General features: G+C 40.0%; 1 protein-coding gene across 2 annotated transcripts in view; it reads left to right on the plus strand.

The window, feature by feature from the left end:
- The first annotated feature begins 84 nt into the window (after positions 1-84).
- LPCAT2 (lysophosphatidylcholine acyltransferase 2) overlaps positions 85-21591 on the plus strand; it is a 63816-nt gene continuing 42309 nt past the window's right edge. For both annotated transcript variants that reach the window (XM_044382392.3, XM_057314124.1), the window contains exons 1-6: positions 85-2164; positions 13199-13338; positions 15934-16151; positions 17677-17789; positions 19728-19788; positions 20715-20773. In XM_044382392.3, coding sequence (XP_044238327.2) covers positions 1994-2164; positions 13199-13338; positions 15934-16151; positions 17677-17789; positions 19728-19788; positions 20715-20773 — 762 coding nt within the window. In that variant the 5' untranslated portion in view covers positions 85-1993. The remainder of the gene's footprint in view (positions 2165-13198; positions 13339-15933; positions 16152-17676; positions 17790-19727; positions 19789-20714; positions 20774-21591) is intronic.

Here is a 21591-nt window from a genome sequence, read left to right on the forward strand (position 1 = left end):
TAGAGGGGCCATGGCCCCAGGTGGAGGAAAACAACTTAAAAAGTTTCAATCTCTGCTCCCTGCGGGGGCTCAGGTGACATTTGCTGCAAAGGTCAGAGCTGCCAAAATAAACAGCAAGAGACCCTCCAAGTGGGTGAGCTGGTGTCCCTCTGTCTCCTGGAAAGAGCCTAGAAATAGCAGCAGTTCTCTCACTTTGCTGGCAGGGTCTCGTTCAAAGCTTCCTTCCTTTTTGAGTGTCCCTTTCTTCGCGGACAGCAAGGCCACTTCTAACGCTACCACTAACAGTGAACAACAGTAACACACCCCCTCCGTTACTAGAGCGCTTACTAGGTGCCAGGCGCTCGACACACATCACTTGGTTTAACCTCTACAACAACCTAAAGAGGGGGAAGCTATGATCCCCTTCTATATAGAAATCCCGGAGCTGCTGGATAACAAATTGAAGGCCTGGGATTATTTCAGAGGCCCCTTCTGCCTCTGATAGACTTACTGCTTCAGGCCTCTCATGGTGGGGTTGGTGGGGAAGGGGGCGAAGAGTAGACAGGACTCTCTGGAGGTGACTTGCGTGGGCCAGGAGTCATTTTTTCTCCTCCCTGGGCCCTGCCTGATGGCTCAGGTCCTTGTGGGTCCTAAAGAAACAGATTTCAGTGCAAGTTTCTGGCTGAAGAGCCACATGGGACTGCCAGCCTCTACTCAAAGACCCCCAAGGCTTATATCATAATTGTCATATACTATTATTAGTCTGCTCCATTACACTGAGAACATTCAGCTGCTCCATGACGTAATACCTGAAAGGCGCCGTTTGTTGACTGCTTTCCTATGAACACTACACGTTTTTAAAAAACTGTTACTGCAATCCTATGGGGCAGAAATTAATCATTCCCCATGCTTAGATGAGAGTACAAGCTCAGAGAGGGTGCGTGAGGAGCTGAAAGCCACACATCTCTCTGGTGGGGTTGGAAGATTTGAGATTCGGCGGTACTAAGCGTGAAGCACCCCTGTGCTACGGCCCAGACCGATGCTCACCGTGCCCTCTAGCCTGCAGTGAGCAGTTGACCGGTAATTGTAAGTCATTCCCCATCTTCCTCTGCTTCTCAGCGCTCAGGGCTTGACCAGCTGACCTCAGGGCCTATCTTCCTCAGCTCCACCACCAGCCATATAGGTCCCGATAGTCCCCTGAACTTCCTCAGGGTGAAATGGAACCACAGCCCAAATCATTTCCCTTCTCGGGGCCAGGTTCCTCATCCAGTGTGGAAAGCAATAGTTGTTTCTTTTTCTAGTAACAGTATTGGTAAAGCTCAGTTTTCCCTGGGAGAGCCATCGCCCAGGTCAGTCCATGTTTTGAGGGGAATATTCCACCCCCGGTACCAATCTTTGCGTATACAGGACTCTTTCAGCGGTCACTGACAAACATCCACCTCATACTGGTTTAAGCAAAGCCAAAACATATTCCAGGTATCAGACGCGTACAACAAAACGCACCCTGGATATAGTAACTCACTTCAGTGGAACAGCCTGGCAGTGGCTGGACTGGGGTTCTGTTTATCTGAGTTCTGTATATCCTATTTTACAGAAGGGGCCCACTGAGGCTCATGGAGACCCCGACTTAGCCAAGGGCACTCACAAAGCCCGTGAAAGACATTGCTACTCCAGATGGGCGTGACCCGCAAGCAGAGAACTCTGCCTAAACTGTCTTGGGGTGCCCTGCTCCAAGGGAGAAAGTCACCTCTAGGGGTGGAGCTATATGACCAAAGAGGAAGAGCGATACCTAAAGGGGTGTGGCTAAGGCTCAGAGGGTGGAGCCAGAGCGGGGCGTTCAGAGCCAGAGGGGCGGGCCGAGACAGGACAGTGTCTAGGTGACTCGCGCCTGCGCGGAGGCCCCGCAGCAGCACCGCGGGCTGGGACTCGCGTGAAGCTCCCTCTAGGTCTCCGCGGGCGCTCGCTCCCGCGTTCCGCATCCGTCGCGGCGTCCGCTCCGACGCCCGGCTGGGCCATGAGCCAGTGTGCGGAGGCGGCGGCGGTGGCGGCCACCGTGCCGGGCGTAGGCATGGGGAAATCCGGGCTGCGGCCGCCCATGGTGCCCCGCCAGGCGTCCTTCTTCCCGCCGCCTGTGCCCAATCCCTTCGTGCAGCAGACGCGGATGGGCGCCGCGAGGCGTCTCCAGGTGAGGGCGTGGGCCCGAGAGAGGAGACGGAACCAGGGGAGGGGCGTGGGTCTGACGGTGGAGGCAGATGCAGGGGAGGGAAGTGGGACGGAGAGAGGAGGCAGATCCAGGGGAGGGGCGTGGATCTGACAGGGGAGGCGGAGCCAGGTGAGAGAGGTGAAGGATGTGGGTCTGAGAGAGGAGGCAGATCTAGGTGAAGGATGTGGGTCTGGGAGAGGAGGCAGATCCAGGGGAGGGGCCTGGATCTGCGGGGGAGGGGGGAGGGCTGTTGTCTGAGGGAAGTGTGGATATGATGGGGAGGTATCCGAGGTGGGGGGGTGCCAATCTGAGAAGCAAAGACTGAGGAGAAAGAGATGTCTGTCTGAGAGGTGAGGGCTTTTGAAGGCACCATGAGTCTGGAAGGGGCAGAGATGTGGGTATGAGAATTGAGGGCACTTGGAGGATGGTCTGAGGGTGTGTGAGAAGAGAAAATGCAAAGAACATGTGGGTCCGAGAGGCAGGTCCTAAACAAGGGAAAGCTGAGCAGGCCAGTGGCAGAGGAAACTTTCCATGCTGAGAAGGGAGATGGATCTGTGACAAGAGCTTCAACTTCACTTTGTTAGAGTGGGGGGGGGCAATCTATAGGAGAGTGGGCTTGGAGAAGTCTTTTTCTTTTTTTCTTTTTCTTTTGCCTTAGGGAAGGAGAGGAGTCAGTCTAGGAGGTGAAGAGTGAGGGAGAAGGCAGAGAACCCAGGTCTGGAATTAGAACAAGTAAGGCTGGGATGATCTAGCTGAGAAGGGGCATCAAGGGGAGGAAATCAGAATCTAGAAAACAGGATAATGTGGATCAGCTTAATGTGTTCAGAAGTCTTCTTCACCCTGAATCTGTCCTGAATCAGTCTTCACTCAAACACTTCTAGATTCAATACTTCTCCAAACTTTCTTCCACTGTTAAAAACTGCTAAATACAAAAAGGAAGTTTCCTTTTCTTTCCTTTTTCTTGTAAAATGCTCTTTTACCATTAGCAGTTACAACTCGCTCTGTGGACTTCCTCTTTGGTAAAGTTAGCGATCAAAGAACAAGATAGAGTGTGCAAGCTACATTTGTCCTGTGTGTTCTGCATGAAAGAAGGGTTTTGATGTTTTCCTGTCCATCTCACACATTTCTTTACTCCAGATTTGAAATAGTGTTATTTTTGCATAGCCCACTTATATGCACTGAGACCATTGTCCTTCACAGTGGAGGCGGGTCAGAGTAATGGTAAATGGGCATCTGTTGAAGAATTGTGTGAGAGAGGAAGAGGAGGATAATGTAGTAATACCTCTTTGTAAAGAAACCAAATGTTTAGGGACGCCTGGGTGGCACAGCGGTTAAAGCGTCTGCCTTCGGCTCAGGGTGTGATCCCGGCGTTCTGGGATCGAGCCCCACATCAGGCTCCTCCGCTATGAGCCTGCTTCTTCCTCTCCCACTCCCCCTGCTTGTGTTCCCTCTCTCGCTGGCTGTCTCTCTCTCTGTCAAATAAATAAATAAAATCTAAAAAAAAAAAAAAAGAAACCAAATGTTTAAAATTTGATCTTCATGTCTTTAAATGGATAAATGCTCCCTTTGTATCTTAAAACTTCTGAAACACTTGTAAATACACTAACACTCAAGATTAATTTTAGTCTGATTTGGTCAAATCAGTCATTCTTAAATGTAAGTATGTCTTTTTGTCTTCATAGTTTGGAGAGAAGATCAAAGTGGCATATTTACAGGGAGACTAATTGTTGGTGTTTGGTTTTCTTTCTTTCTTTTTTTATAGCATGACCTATTACTATTTGGAGAGCACTTTCAAATAGCTGTACAAGAGCTGTCGTATAATGGAAAGATCACTAGACTTAGTCGGAAAACCTGCTCAGGCCGTGCCGTTTATCAGTTAGTTGTATGACTTTGGCCAAGTCACCTAACCTTTCTGAACTTCACTTTCATTTATTAAACTAGAATAGTCTTACATCGAAGAAGGGTTAAAATTAAGTGACATATGTTAAAGAATCTGGATTGTTTGGTGATCTTGATTGTTATGCTATTTGTTGCCTACAAATCTTATACTGAACTTAAAATTTACTACTTGTATTGAATGGAATTGAATAGGTCTAGGTTTTGTTTGTTTGTTTGTTTTTAATTAAAAATATAGACCAGAGATACCAAAGAGGTCTCAATGGCTTGAACAGTCTGGGCAAAGGGAAGATTTAACCAGACATGATTAAAAAAACAGTATTGTCTGTATTATCAAGTTTAAAGGATGGATATACTTTTACTTAAGTATGACTTACTGTGATCAATTCAGAATAAATTTAACCTTGAATAATGATCAATATCTTGCTTAAGGACCGTTGTCACTTTTGTATCTCATTGTAGGACTTTGCTTTTTGACAATTTAAGGGCCTGGTACTTAGTGGCATGGAAACAAGTAGCCTAGCTTTCATTTCCTCAATAGAATATGGAACTGAAATAAGTGTTTGTTAGTAATTGTGGGTCATTTATCCATACCAAAAGTATTTGTTGAATGTCTTTTATGTACCAGGAACAATGCTAATTTCTGGAAATACAGCAGTGAACAAGAGAAATAAGAACTCTGCCTATCTAAAGCTTATGTTTCACTGAAAAAAGTTAGAGACAAGTACAAAAATACGCATTTCCATGTTTTAGTAGTGCTATGAAGAAAATGCAGAGAAGAGAACCTTGATAGAGTGTTGAAAGAAGGCCTCCCTACAGAGATGATGTATTACCAAATGGAAATATGATGAGGAATCCTCTTATTTTGTCAAAGGGTTACTCCAAGTTGGTTTATTTACTGTTAAATACTATTATTTGTTGGAGACCTGGAAATGGCACACAAAAAAGGTTGCCCGATATTTGACAGCTTAATTAAAATCCATATTAGCTACTCACTGTGAATGTGAGTTAGCTTATATGAATATACTATAACCTCATTCTAACTCTGTCTTCAGGGTCTATGCTGTGGTCCTGTCTTGCAGTAAAGATTATTTCTAGGTCATTTGCAAAGCTGTTTGCAAGGCTTTTTTGACCTGCCTTGAGTCTTTTCTCCAGGGATGTTTGTCAAAACAATAGAGACAATTGCTTAACATAACAGCTACCTGAGGCAGTGAATAATGATTGGAGCAAACAATAGGCTTAACCAAACAGCTTTGGAGAAGAAGCTAGGGAATGAGATGCCCATAGGGGACTTTGAAGCGCTTTGACATATTCATGTAAATCTAGAAGGGTAGCCACAAGTATAGGTCTGTTTGTATACCCAAGGCTATGCACGTGACCTGAAAAACAACAACAACAACAACAACAACAACAACAACAACAAATGAGACTACCCTAAGCTCTCACCTCTAACTAACCATCGGGCTCTGTACAAATAGCAGGTAAAAGCTAAGGCAGAGCTGTGAACCTCTACTTGGCTAAGTGCTGAAGGTCTGCTCCAACATGCACACAGAGACTCTTTGCAAACACTGGGAAACTTATTGATTCCAGGCACCTAAGGAAATCTTTTCTAATCATTAGCTGACTACCAAACAAATTGGTCAGATACTTCAGTAGCCACACATGACAATGACAAAGAATACATCCTTTATAGAATTAGTTCATAATAGTCGCTGAACAAATAACAACAGACAGCAACAACATTACACCCTGGTGATGGAAGAGAATCTGATTTTCAGAGTTGTTATGTTATTGAAAATGTTTGGTTTTCAACAAAAAAAATTGCAAAATATGCAACAAACAATAAAATATGTCCCATAAATAGGAAAAATAACAATGAATATAAAATATCTCCAAGGAAGCCCAGATGTTGGACCTACTATCCAAAAACTTTAAATCGGGTATTTTAAATATGTTCAAATAACTAAAGGAAACCATGTCAAAAGAACTAAAGGAAAATGTGAGACAGTGAATCACCAAATAGAGATGATCAGTAGAGATAGAAATTACTAAAAAAGAAGTACAATAGCTGAAATGAAAAATTCACTAGAGGGTCTCAACAGCAGACTTGAGCAAACAGAAGAATTAGCAAATTTAAAGATAGATCAATTGAGATTAGTTAATCTGAGGAGCAGAAAGCAAAAAAGATGAGGAAAAGTGAACAGAACCTCAGAGACCTGTACAACATTATCAACTGTATCAACATAAGCATAATGGGAGCCACAGAAGGAGGCAAAGAATATTTGAAGAAAAAATGGCTGAAAACTTGCCAAATTTGGTGAAAAACATTAATTTACACATGCAAAAAGCTCAATGACCTCTATTTATAATAAACTCAAAGATATCCATACGTGTACACATCATAATCAAACTGTTAAAAGGCAAAGAAAAAGAGAGAATCTTGAAAGCAAAAAGAGAAATAACTCATCATACACAAAGGGATTCTGAATAAGATTAATGTCTGATTGTTCATCAGTAACCGTGGAGGCTAGAAGGCAATAGGATGATATACTCAAAGTGCTGAAAGTAGAATATTGTCAACCAGGATTTATATAGTCAGAAAAACTATCCTTCAAAAATAGAGGAGAAATTAACAAAAACTGAGAGAATTTGTCACTAGTACACATGTCCCGAAAGAGATACTACAGGGAGACCTTTGGTTGAAATGACACCAGAGAGTAACTCCAATCCACATGAAGAAATAAAAATGCTGGTGAAGATAACTAAATGTATAAATATAAAAGACAATATAAATATAATTTTTATTTGTAAATCCTTTTGTCTTCTATGTGATTTAAAAGACAACTACATAGGAGCACCTAGGTGGCTCACTCAGTTAAGCGTCCAGGTCTTGATTTCAACTCAAGTCATGATCTCAGGGTCCTGGATCAAGTTCTGTGTTAGGCTCCACACTCAGTGGGGAGTCTGCTTCTCTCCTTCTCCCTCTGCCCCTCCCCCCACTTGTGTGCACACTGTGCTCTCTCTCTAAAATAAATAAATCTTTTTTAAAAAGACAACTACATAAAGCGATGGTTAGAAATCTGTGTTGATAGACATACAATTTATAAAGATGTAATTTATATGACAAAAATAGCAAACAGGAAGAGGGAAGAAATAGAGCTATAGAAATACAATTTTTATATACTATTATGATTAAATTGGTATTAATCCAAACTAGGTTACTGTAAATGAAGCTGGGAACACTTAGGGCAACAACTAAGAAAATTAATTTTTAAAGAAGTGTCAAGGGAATTAAAAGGGTACACTAGAAAATATCTACTTAACGTAAAGAAGTTCATGATGGAAAAATAGAGAAACAAAAAATACATAGATATGTAGAAAGCAAGTAGCAAAAGAACAGTTGTAAATCTTATCGGTAATTACATTAAATATAAATGGATTAAACACCTAATTAAAAGCCAGAGATGGAAGAATTGATAAAAGCATATAATCCAACTCTATGCTATCTAAAAAGGCACACTTCAGATTCAAAGACCCAAATAGGTCAAAAGTAAAAGGATAGAAAAGATATACCATGCAAACAGTAACTAAGAGTGAAATAGAGGGGCTATATTAATATTAAATAAAATAGACTTTAAGACAGAAATTGTTACTAGAGATAAAGGAAGACGCTTTATAATGATAAAAGTGTTGCATCATCAAGAAAATATACCAATTAGAACCATATATGCACCTAACAACAGAGCCCCAAATACACAAAGAAAAAGAGATTGAAGCAGAAAATAGACAATTCAACAATAGTAGTGAGAGACTTCAATTCCCCACTTTCAGTATGGTAAAACAATGAAACAGAATATAAACAAAGCAAAGCCTTGAACAACACTCAACTAGACCTAAGAAGTATATGAAGAGAGCACTCCATCCAGCAACAGCAGAAAATACATTTTTCTCAAGTGCCCATGAAATAGTCTCTAAGGCAACTATAGTAGACCTTAAAAGAGGTTTCAATAAATGTAAGAGGATTACATTTGTATGTTATCCAACCACAATGGATTGCAATTAGAAAAAAATAACAAGAAATTTAGGAAATTCACAAATATGTGGAAATTAAATTACTCCTAAATAATCATTGATTCAAAGAAGAAATTATAAGAAAAATTCATGAATACTTTGAGATGAATGAAAAAGAAGACAATATACAAAAACATATGTGGCTAGCATTACCTAGATAACAAAATCTGAAAAAGAAATGTTAAAAGAAAGGGAAATTATAGACCAATTTCCCTCATGATCACAGATATAAGAACCTTTAACAAAATATTAGCATGTCAAATACATAGCAATATGTGGAAAGGATAACATATCCTGTCCACGTTTGGTGTATCCCAGGAATATAAAGTTGGTTTAACATACAAAAAATGTATATTTCAATGTAATTTATCATATTAACCAAACATATGATAAGAAGCATTTGATCATTTCAATAGATGCAGAAATTTTGTTATTCATTTGACAAAATTCAACATCCACTGATGTTTAAAAAGAATTCTCTGTAAAGAAAGGAGTAAGAGGGAACTCTCTCAACTTACTAATGGGCATCCATGAAACACCTTTGGCTAGCATGGGTGAAATAATCGAAGCTGTGACCCCAAAGGGTGGGAACAAGACAGATGTCTTGCTTAACACTTCTGTTCAACGTTGAACTGGGGATCCTAGCCAATGCAATAAAATAAGAGAAAGAAAAAAAAAGACATAGAGATTAGAAAGGAAAGTGAATTTCCTCAGTCAAAGAAATTCAAATACCATATGATTTCTCTCCTATGTAGAATTTAAGAAACAAAAACAAAATGAGCAAAGGGGAAAAGAGAGAGACAAACCAAGAAACAGACTCCTAACCATAGACAACAAAATGAAGGTTGCCAAAGGGGAAGCGGGTGGGGGGGTTGGTAAGATAGGTGATATGCAGATCAAGGAGTGCACTTGTCTTGATGAACACTGGGTGATGTATAGAATTGTTGAATCACTATATTGCACATCTGAAACTAATATGACACTGTATGCTCACGAAACTGGAATTTAAAAAAATTAAAAATAAGAAAAGAAAAATTATAACTGTATTTTCTTTTAAAGATTTTATTTATTTATTTGACAGAGAGAGAGACAGCCAGCGAGAGAGGGAACACAAGCAGGGGGAGTGGGAGGGGAAGAAGGAGGCTCCTAGTGGAGGAGCCTGATGTGGGGCTCGATCCCAGAACGCCGGGATCACGTCCTGAGCCGAAGGCAGATGCTTAACGACTGAGCCACCCAGGCGCCCCTATAACTGTATTTATTCACAGGTGTCATGTTTGTATATGTAGAACATCCTAAGAATCTACAAAATGCCTGACAACTAGAACTAGTTAGTGAACTTGGCTAGGTTGTAGGACATAAGATTAAAACTTAAAATCAGTTACATGTCTATATATTAGTAGCAAACAATTGCCAAGTAAAACTAAATAATCTTCTTTGTAATAGCAATAAAATAACATTAAACAATTAGGAATATATTTAACCAGAAACATGTAAGACCACTACACTGAAAACAACAAAACACTGTTGTGAGGAATTAATGAAACCTTACATAAGTGGAGAGATATGTTATGTTTATAAATTGGAAGAATCACTTATTATGGTGATAATTCCTCTAAATTGATCTATAGATTCATTGAAACCCTAATAAAAATCCCAATAGGCTTTTCTGGGGGGTGGAAACTGACAAATTAATTCAAAATGTATGTGGAAAAACAAAGGAACTAGATTAGCCCAAAAAAAGTTTGAAGAAGAAAAAGCTACAGGACACACAATACCTGATTTTGAGACTTACTAAAAAACAAACAAACAAAAAAAATCTGCAGAAGTTGAGAGAATGGGGTATTGACAGAAGAATAGATGAACCAATCAATGAAACATAATGGAGAGCCCACACGTATGTGTTTGGTTGATTTTTGACAAAGTTGCCAAGAAAATTCATTATGGAGTATCAAGTGTTTTCAACAAATGGTGTTGAAACAACTGGATAGAGCTGTGGATAAAAATAAACCTTGATCCCTAGTGCATACCACACACAGAAAGTAATTTAAGATGGGTCATAGACTGAAATAAAAGCTAACACCATACAGCTTCTAGAAGAAGAGAGTATAAAATATCATCGTGACCTGGAGGTACGTAAAGATTTCTCAGAAAGGACACAGAAAATGAAAACTAAAAATTGATCAATTAGTTAGTCTACATCAGAATTAAAATTCTTCTCATCAAAACATACCATGAAGAAAATGAAAAGGCAAGGCATGGACTGGGAGAAAATATTTCAATACATATAATGACAAAGGTCTTGTATGTGAAACACGTAAAGAATTCCCACAAACTGATAAGGGAACAACTAACAAACCAATAAAAATGGGCCAAAGACTTGAACAGACACTTAACGTAAAGAGTTAAAGGAATGACCAATAAGCACATGAAGAGTGTGCTCAACATCGTTGTTCATCAAGGAAAAGTGAATGAAAACCACAGTGAGATATTATCTTACACCCACCTGAGTGGCTGCGGAAGGCTGACAACACCAAATGTCGGTGAGGATGTGGAGGAACAGAAACTTTCATACTTGTTGGTGATGTAAAATGATACAACCACTGTGGAAAGCAGTGGGGCAGTTTCTTACAAAGTTAACCATACCCTGACCCCACAGTTTCACTCCCGATAAAGTAAAACTCTACGTCCACGGAGAGACTTGTACAGTAATGTCCACGAGAGCTATATTCATAATAGCTAAAAACTTATAATAGGCTGAATGTCCATGCACGGGTGAAGGGATAAATGAGTCGTGCTGTATAATCCTCTGCAATTGTAAAGGCTTTACAACTGCTACCTAATGACCGACCTGGTAGAATGTGAAAAATGTGAAGGGAAAGAAGCCCAGACATAAAAGAATGCATCCTGGGGGATGTCTATGGGACACTCTAGAACAGGCAGAACTAGGGAGAAAAGGAGCCTGTCACTAGCTGCCAAGTGCCAGGGAGGGTGTACTGACTGCTGAGCGGCACAAAGGGACTTTTTTGGGTGATCGGACTGTTCTAGATCTTGAGTGCGGTGGTGTTTGCATAGGGATATATATTTGAAAAACTCCTAATCTGCACACTTCAAGTAGGTGCATTTTGTTTTATGTAAATTATGCCTTGGTAAAGTTGATTTTTTAAAAAAGCATACTAAGACAAAATGTTGGCAAGGATGTACAAGTGACCTCAATTCTCTTACGTTGCCAATGACGCTTTAAAATGAGGCAACCACCGTGGAGAGCGCTCTGGCAGTTTCTTATCAAGTGAAACGATTTATGACCCAGCAATTCCACTCCTCGTCTGAGAAAGGAAAACACATATCCACAAAAAGGCTTGTATAAGAATGTTCATAGGGGCTTCGGTCCTAAGAGCCCACGACTGGAAACAACCTGAAAATTCATCCATAGGAGAATAGACAAACCAATTGTCCTATAGGCATACAGTGGAATCATATTCTGCAATCAAAAATAATTGGTTACTCGTTTACAAAATCACATAGTTGGATTTCAAAAACATTATGTTAAGCGGAAGAAACTAGACACATAAGAACACATAATGTATGATTCATTTATATGACGTTCAAGAGCAGATGAAACTAATCTGTGGTGATAGAAATCCAGCACCGGTTGCCTAAGAGGGTAGGGATTCACCGGAAGAGGCGCAAGATGACTGGAGGGTAGACGTGTTCTGTGTCTTGATTGGGGTGGTAGGTACAAGAGTATACGTTTATCAAAACTCACTGAACTGTCTCCTTAAGAGCTGAACGTTTCCTTGTATGGAATTTTGACTTCAAACACGCACACATGCACACACATAATTTGACAGAGATCAAATTATATGTTAAATCATTTGACAGAAATGTAGAATCATTTTGGTGTTTCCTCATAAATTATTTAATGATGCTTAGATTCACAGTAAGGGCCAGGAGAGGCAGAAGGACAGCGCTGCTTGGGTAGTGTAGATGGCTAGTAGAAGAAAGATAATTTGGTGTGCATAAGGATAGTTTATTTCACTTGAAAGTCAATATGGTGGGACGCCTGGGTGGCTCAGTCGGTGAAGCGTCTGCCTTCGGATCAGGTCATGATCCCAGGGTTGTGGGATCGAGTCCTGCATCGGGCTCCTTGCTTAGCAGGGAGCCTGCTTCTCCCTCGGCCTGCCGCTCCCCCTGCTTGTGCTTTCTCTCTCTTTCTGGCTGACAAACAAATTTTAAAAATCTTTTTAAAAAGTTAGTATGGTATAGGATTAAGAGCAAGGGCTTTGTAACCAAGTTGGGTTCAAACCCTGGCACTGCCACTTAGTAACTGTGATCTGGAACAGCTACCCCTAAATTCCTCGGTGCCATTCTTTTCTGTATGTAAAAGAGCTTAAGGTTGTAGGAATCAAATAGGTTACTACATGCCAAGTGCTTCTCATGCCTGCTACATAATAAGCATTCATGTATTATTGGCCATTCTTACTAATTTTCATTCTTATTCTTACTTGTTTTTTATTTTATTTTTTCCTTCTCCATCTCGTTGTTGTTAGCTATAAAGGACTGGCAGGTATATAAAATAACGCATTTACTCTTTCACACTCTAACGCCTTCATTAACACCCTTCCTTCCACTGATAGCTCTCAGAAAGCAATTTCCCCTCTTACCTTGCTAGCTTCTGCTTGTCTTTCAAGACCATTCAGCCTTCAACTCCTCCAGGAAGCTTTCCCTGACTGCTCAGTGAGATACTTTGTTTCCCCCAGCATCCTCTCGGCCACTTTCCTTGGTAAACAGATCACGTGTTCTTATAGTACCTGATTTTCTTCGCTGTTGCTTTTGCTACGTCGTAGGTGTTGTGTGGCAGGATATAGTACCTTATTTTCCTTTGTGCTTGGATTCATGTCTGGTGCAGGGTAATAATGTTCAATTCATCCTTTGGAGAACACATGAACACAAAACTTTCCTCTTCCATGTTTCTGGTTGATAGCCAGAACATTAAAATACTGTCCATTCATTTATTTCATTTATTTTTTTTGTATCAACTTTGGCTTTCAGATTTTCCTTCTTGGAATTATCCTGCTTCCAATCCGTGCCTTGTTGGTCGCATTAATTGTATTACTCGCATGGCCATTTGCCGCCCTTTCAACAGCATGCTGTCCCGAAAAGCTGACCCATCCAATAACTGGTTGGAGGAGGTAAGAAAGAATAATGTCTAAATGTTAGGTAAATCAAGATAAAGAAGAGTTTACCATGGTTTAGTCATCGAGCGATAGTTTTATCTACTGCTGCCTACTCGATATTCACCATTTCTTTCTGTTTCTCAGATGAAACAGTTCTTAATTCATCATATGGAGAAAATGCTGCCAAAGCACCTTATGATACTCTTCTGTTGAAGTTGTAATTTGCTAACATTAAAATATTGTTTTCTGAGTTATTGCTGAAAAGTGATAGATTCCCGGTTCTGGAAGACGCACTTAGTATACCTGAAACCATCACAGCTGAAAAATGCCTAGCTTTCTTCTGCTCTCCCTCAGTCTTGACATTTGCTTCTGTCCCTCAATAGTAATGACACACTTCCTGCAGTGGTATAATTAAGTGGATCAGTTACAGTGTTTTTAATGCTTCGGTGATTATTATTAATAACAGTTTAATTCTTAAGCAATATAGCCTAGCTTTTTAAAACATTAGCATGGAGGCAGAATGGAGTTGCTTCTCGAGCTTCATCTAATCAGCAGGGTATTAGAGAATAGACTCATCACAGAGTAACAAAGTTACTGGTAGAAATTCATTCCCACTGGGCAGAGCCAACTTGTTGCCATATGTTTATCCTGAGAGTGAAGCCTTTCAAAATGTGGATTCCTTGGCATAGGAAGCCATGGGTGAGTTTTAGGGCACTGTTGAACTCTCTAAAATTGTGCACATTTTTTTCTTTGTACCCAGGGTCCATTCCTTTCATCCAAATCTCAAAGGAGAAGGTCCTCCAAAAATTTTGAAAATCGCTGTTCTAGAAACTTTTAAAGAAATATGCAATTTGCTATTCAGTTCATGTTCTAGCGAATAAACGTCAACATTCAGCCCAAGGCTGGTTTGAATTAGAAGTGAATCCAAGGCTGGCAGTGTCCCCAGAGAACTAATACCACCTCAATCCTTGCAAACCACACTCCTTTGTTTTAGAATTCAGGGTTGCGTGTCACTAAAAATACTTCATGAGAGATTTTTTCATCATGCACCAATCCTTTTCAATTACCTCTTTGGTTTCTACCGTTAACGGCTTATGGAGCCCTATAATGATGGAGGGAATAGTCCAGGGATCCAGGAAACAGATTTACTAAATGTTATGAAAAAAAGTTCTATCTTTGCCAATTAAGCAAGTAGCTCCACTTCCTCTCACGCAGGTACCGTTGAAATTAGTTATGCAGTACCAGACTTTTAGCCTTTATGAAATCATTTAAATAGAAACGTTTAACAGCCCTGAATATGCGATATTTTAGAAGGCGGTCGTCAGAATCTACATCATTGTAAATCAAAAATAAGAGGTGGCAATTCAGTAACGGGGTGAGCTTTTTATCCTAATGGAAATAGACATCTGAACTTGAAAGGGCAAGAAGGAGAGATACAGTCATTTCCCTGTGCCCTCTGGAAAAGTGCTTTGGTTTTCTGTGTCTCACTTCTTACTATGAAATGAAAGTCAGAGACACTTCCTCAGTGGCCAGTTGCTTCATAGCCCCTCGCTGCATTATGACACGAGTGTTGAGAGAATTAGACAGGAAGCCTGTTTTTTAAAGCTCTCATTAGATGTCTTATGGGAAATACACGTGTTTTTGTTTTTCATGAAAGCTGTATGCTTATTCAGATCCTCAGGTGTCCATTCTGTATTTGCATTTCTGTAAGTGGGTTTTTGTGTCCCTACTCAGTTGAGCTGTTCAAGGACAGAGACGGGATCTTATCTGTCTTGTGCGTCCAGCACAGGTCACCTGGCACAGTTTGATGAATTAATTACTCCTTAGTGACAGAAATTCTTTTGTCAAAAGTAAGCAATTCGATATCTGAAATTCTTTACGTGCATCTATGTTCCAGGGAAGTGAGATGGTGAATTTACCTTTTAAGATTTTGGATGAGGTCTAAGAGCTATAACGGTATAGGTCATAAGGCTTTTAAAAAAATAACTCTGAGGACAGATTCAGCCCGAGAGTTCTAGAAGTGTTGGGAGAGATAGCAGTATCATTGTTACCCAAACGTCCATTCCCAAGGTGACTCCTCAGAAGAACAGTACTCCTGTGGGTTTCTCAGTGGGGTAATGTGTGTTGAAAATTCATGTTTATCCCTTTATAGTCACAGAACAATAGAGCCACTTAGTAGCCATATGTCCTTGGGAAATTTGGCTTCTCTGTGCCTCAGTTTTCTCATCTGTAAAATGAGGGTGCTAATGAATTATACTCATTTCATAAAATTGGGCTGAGGTTTAAAGAAATGTAAAGTCCTTAGATTAGTGCCTGGCACAAAGAACCCTCTGTATAACTGCTAGCTCTTCTTAGCTCATATTTTAAAATGAAGTGTTCTGACACGTTTGGGGTTTGTGTTGTGTTTTAGAGTAAAGCCCTGCCATTAGCCAAGATTAACAAGGTTAATTGTGTCTTTTCTTTTTTTCTTTTCTTTCTTTTCTTCTTTTTTTTTCCTTCCTTCCTTCCTTTCTTTCTTTCTTTCTTTCTTTCTTTCTTTCTTTCTTTCTTTCTCTTTCTTTCTTTCTTTCTTTCTTTCTTTCTTTCTTTTTTAAATATTTCTTTCCAAAGGAAAATCACTCAACCAGTTTTAAAGTTTCTGGGTCATGCCATGTTCTTTTCAATGGGATTCATAGTTACTGTGAAGGGAAAGGTCGCGAGTCCCACGGAGGCCCCAATTTTTGTGGCTGCCCCCCATTCAACATTCTTTGATGGAATTGCCTGCGTTGTAGCCGGGTTGCCTTCGATGGTATCTCGAAACGAGAACGCCCAAGTCCCTCTGATTGGCAGTAAGTACTTATAAGACAATATAGATATTTTCATACTCATGGTTCACCTTTTAAAAAAATCATCTATAGTTTATTGGTGGGCTTTTTAAAATCTTTCAAATAATGAAGCACTTCAAAGCTATTTCCTTACTTTTAATGAGGAACTGTATCAAAAGAAGGAATTTATGATAAATTCCTATCTGTTCTCTTAGAATTCTTTCAAATTCTTACCTTTGTCCCTGTACCATCACTGCTTTCTGTTCTTATATCTAGCTAGAAAGACCAGGCTTCGAGTACCAAACATGCTTGATTTTTTTTGAGAGCGAATTTAACTGAAGAATTTGTGAAAACACCAGTTACATGCTATTTCACGAATTTCTCTTTGGGGTATTAGGCTGAGAGACACACAAAGTCTTTCCTCTTAACTCTGTTCTCTTATTATTGCCCCAGAGTCTCCATGAGGGACCAACGTGAAACGCTTTGAAAATGATGATGTGGAACGATAAAGTGCCTCCTGCCGTAAAAAATAATGAAGCAAGTGAGATGTGTATCCCACCAGATGCTTTGGTCTCTCCCTAGGGTGTGGGTCTCTAAGTAACCGCTCCCAGTCGTCCCGAGGTTATTACAAGCATCCGGTAGTGAGAGAGTGGGTGTGGAAGTTGCCCGATGTTACCTTGGCACTCCTGGAGAAATAGCAAAGTTCCGCTTTGTCACTCAGCTAAGAAAAACACACACATGGGGCGCCTGGGTGGCACAGTGGTTAAGCACCTGCCTTCGGCTCAGGGCGTGATCCCGACGTTGCGGGATCGAGCCCCACATCGGGCTCCTCCGCTATGAGCCTGCTTCTTCCTCTCCCGCTCCCCCTGCTTGTGTTTCCTCTCTCGCTGGCTGTCTCTATCTCTGTCAAATAAATAAATAAAATCTTTAAAAAAACACACACACACACACATACACACACTCTCTCTCGCTCTCTCTCTCTTTTTTTTTTTCAGTGTAACCGCCTTGCTTTGTGTAATATGGCATTTTCCTGAAGAGCTGTTTAGCAATAGATTTTCAGTAAATTGAGGTTTACTTTGCATGTGTGAGGAAGCTACTTACTTAGAAGACTGTCGTGCTGAAAATTTGAGTAAAATCAATAATTGCTCCCTATCCGTGTGTACTCTGAATTCACATAAGCAGTTTTCAGGATATTCCTAAAATAAAACAAGATAATCTTGTAGTATATACTCCAGAGCTTTAATGGCAGTGGAGGAAGAAGACCTTCGGGGAGAACATTGCATTTGCTTTCTTTCATATCCTTGCTGCTGACTTCTGTTATGTCAATGAAATCTTTGTAGGTATACAAAACCTTCTAATACGCTGTGAATAAGAGCGGGGCAAGGACGGTCTCCTTGTTTAAGTTCTCTTTGATTTGCTATATTTTAACTTTACATAAAAATTGTTTTATGATTTATCCAGTATCATTGCTGTGGTAGCTTTAGCTAAAAAAAAAAAAAAGAAAGAAAGAAAAAAAAAAAAGACTTGTCTCTGATCTTTTGTTTTAAAGGACTCTTACGAGCCCTGCAGCCAGTGCTGGTGTCCCGAGTAGATCCGGATTCTCGAAAAAACACAATAAATGAAATAGTAAGGCGAGCAACATCAGGAGGGCAGTGGCCGCAGGTAAACACGGGAGACGTCCGTTTAGATACATTGCGAGTTTACTTATTGTATATATGTAAATCATTTGGACCCACAGAAGGCAGCATCTGGGGACACCTACGCTGGGTGTCTGGAGCATGATGGAAACAGAACAAATGAGTGAGTATTAAGAAGTCCTCATCCCCATGAGATACTCCATGGGGTTAAATGTATCATTCTTTCTTATCCTCCAAACTCTTTGAAACAATTTTTGTTCTGTGTCATCAAAAGTAATTGTCTACCTCTGAATTTATTTATTATCTTAAAGACAAAATATCAAAGCTCAATTCTATTCATCAAGATGGTAGGTTTATTGAAAAAAAACCAATTACGATCTTCATCTTATTCGAAGTATATTTAGACAGGGCTTTTCAGTTCAGGGGGTACATCAGAATCACCTATAGACCTTTTTTAGACTTTACCGTCTTACTGACCCCATCCCCTAGAACGCCTTTCGAGGGTGAGGGAGGGGCGGCATTTTCTGGATAAAGGGAGCCTTCTGGGTTATTCTGGTAAGTATCGCCCTGCCTTGGCCCAGGTGTAAGCAGGGGACCTCTAGCAGGACTCATGATCCTGCAGTGATCTGGCCACCCATGATGACGTGTTGATGTTAAAATACCAAGGGGAGTTATGACCCACCAGGGGGTTTAGAAACCAGGGCACGTGAGGAATGATTTAAAAAGCGACCAGGAAGAAACGGCACTCAGAATAAGGGTTCAATCTTTCTCTTTGGATCCAAGGACTATATCTAGGACTGGTAGGCAAAAGTTAACAAATAGGTAAGGTATCAGCCCATTGTGCTCATCTCAGGGAACTTTCTGTCCAGACGTAGAATGATCTGATCTGAAATCCTTTTCCAGAATTTTCAGGCACTGGCTAAGCAACCACGTGGGGGGGACATTGTAGAAAGAATTCGAGCATTGGCAGTGCTGGATGGCTTTTAATGCCCCTTCCAGATCTGAGATACTATGATTTACTCTATATCCACTCATTGTTAATAGAGGAGCTGTAGAATTTCCTTTGAATGAACCATATTTGGTATTCTACCCAGGTGTGACCTGTTTTGTTTTTTTTAATTCGGGGATGAAATTGCATACACTCATCATTTTTGTTTTATAAATAACCCATCATGGTAGCACTTTCGCCTAATAATGTTTTCCCTTTCTAATTATTATTAAAAAAAATACCAACTGAGTACACATACTAACTGCTGTGGGTGCAGGAATTTCTGTCTTTATTTATGTACTTAACGATTCACTCATTGCCAAATTCTAAAAGCTTCAGAAATCTAAAATCTAGCTTGTTCAGTTAATGAGGAAACTACGCTGCATGTTTTTCAAGTGAAGAATAGAAAGGACTATGTTAAAAGCTAAAAATACTTTCTCAAAAAAAAAGATACTAAATTGTATTTCATATGTTTACTAACTCAAGTAAGCATAAAGCATGTTGTAAGTATTTTCTCCTTTTCCCTCCTCCATATAGCCAGGAACTGTGCGTTGTAGGAGTGAATAATATCCTTTAACGGGGAAACAGAAACAAGAAAGTAGCAATGATTTGGTTAAGGGTATACAGCAGTAAAGGAAAGAATTTAATGTGCTCTTTGACCACAACTTAGGGCCTGCATCTTTTTTAAAATTTATCCAGATCATTACTTTGTCATTAAGAAACATTTACTAAGTGTATTTTCTATTCCAAACTTTAATCCATTTTCTGATTATCTCAATGGTCAGAGGGCCGTTCTTTTTAGAGGAAAACCGGATAATTCGATTCTAGCTTTCGAAAGAATCAAGTATCAGCATTTCATTTCACTTTTGTCTTATTAGAATTGGCAGCTCTTTGTGAAGTCATAAGAAAGTGACTAAAGAGGTAATCTATTAATTAGACTGAAATATTAAATCTACGTATTCCTTTTCTCCCAAGATACTAGTTTTCCCAGAAGGTACTTGTACTAATCGTTCCTGTTTGATTACTTTTAAACCAGGTGAGATCAATTACATTACGTACTATAACAAAGTATGGACAATTTCTCAAATGATTTGATACTAATACACAAAACAACTTGTTAGTTTGTCCTGGGCATTTCTTTCCCAAAGAAAGTTGTTAACATTGTGACTCCGCAGAACTCACTCCTTTACTTTCTGTTTCGGTATCATAACCACTTCTTCCTTGGATTGTCAATGTGTATGTGCGTGTGTGTGTGTGTGTGTACGTGTGAACCATATTTGATACTGTATCTAGTTGCGTGCACACACACACGCACACAGAAACCACTGGGATATTTTTCTTTTCCTCCAGGGATACCCTCACAGACACCCCAGGTTCCTGCGTTATCTACTAGAAACTATTTCAGTGATCATTATATGCCTTCAGATGCCTTCTACGCTTCACTCCTTTTTTTTTAATATTATAAAGTCACTAATTTCATAGTCATGTGTAATTTCATACATAATTTCCTAGTAACTGGTCATACTTTAGCATGTTTTCGTATTGGCTGCTGGCATGCTCAGAGCCAAAGTTAGGACTCCCTTCTAGCAAGTGGGGTCGTCCTTGCTCCAAGTATTCGCTTTTATTTAGATTTTGTTCTCCTCAGTTTCTCTTGATCTTGACTTTGTTATTACTTTTTTTTTTAAACCCTTTTGAATAATGAGTATTTGGAAAATGAAAACATGTAGAGATGTAAACAAATCTTTTCAGTGACTTGGGCGTAACATGTATTTTGGTTTCGTACCTCCGAATTTTAGAACTCTCTCATTGTGGTAAGCACTAGGGATTTACCAACATTTAGCAAACAGTTTATGTGTAATCTTAAACCAGTAAGGATAGGTATGCTATTTATTATTAATTGTCTTCGTTGTAAACCTGATAGTCATGTAAGGAAGATGCTCTAATATTTTGCTGTGGTTATAGGAGCCTTCATTCCCGGAGTTCCGTTGCAGCCTATCCTTCTCAGATACCCAAACCCGCTGGTAAGCATAGTGTTTTACTTGGGGAAAACCTCAGACATTCCGAACAGCAAAAAATTCTCTAGTTACCCCTTTTAATCTCTGAATACAGCTCTGACTAGACATAGTGGAAGAACATGGACAGACCCCATTCCCCTTGCCACATGGAGCGTTTAGAAGTTTGCAAGACAGGCACGTACTCGTGGACACCAGCATTACATTTTGTCTCTGCTGTTACTAAGCTCCGGGAAGGTATTTCCTTAGCTTCTGGAACTCTGTTGTCACAGTAATGGTACCATTAAGTCTCCGATTCAGGGTCTTCTTAGACCGGGTAGGAGAAAACCGGCGTAAAGTTGTGATTTTCACTAAGCCTACAAGGAGCCTTTTCCTGATTCAGTGGTTATTACTGGAAGGATAAGTGGCATAGCAGGATAAATTTGGGATTGGCTTGGTGTTTCCTTCCTGGCTCAGTACTTACTAGCTGTGTGACTCTTAACAAGTAACTTAAATAAGAAGGTAGATAGGAAAAGAATCTGTCATCCTATAGAAAGTGCACAGCTGGCTTAGCAGACAGTCTCTCTGCTCCAGCCGGGTCCTCCGTCGTCCTCCAGATACAGATGGTGCCACCATTTTCCTATAAAGAAAGATTTTTCGGAATCTGTTTTGGTCTGAGAGGAACTTTGTCTCCTAGAGACTTTACATAAAAAGGCAGGCTGTAATTAATTATCTATGTTATTTAAGGTCAAGCGTTCTTGTTCAATTCAACTTTTCTTTCAGTGGCTGGCTTCTCACCTTTCAACATCTGTACTTAAAAGATTAAAATCCATCAAAATTAACTTATT

Source organism: Ursus arctos, unplaced genomic scaffold (assembly GCF_023065955.2).
Source record: "Ursus arctos isolate Adak ecotype North America unplaced genomic scaffold, UrsArc2.0 scaffold_19, whole genome shotgun sequence".
Lineage (NCBI taxonomy): Eukaryota > Metazoa > Chordata > Mammalia > Carnivora > Ursidae > Ursus > Ursus arctos.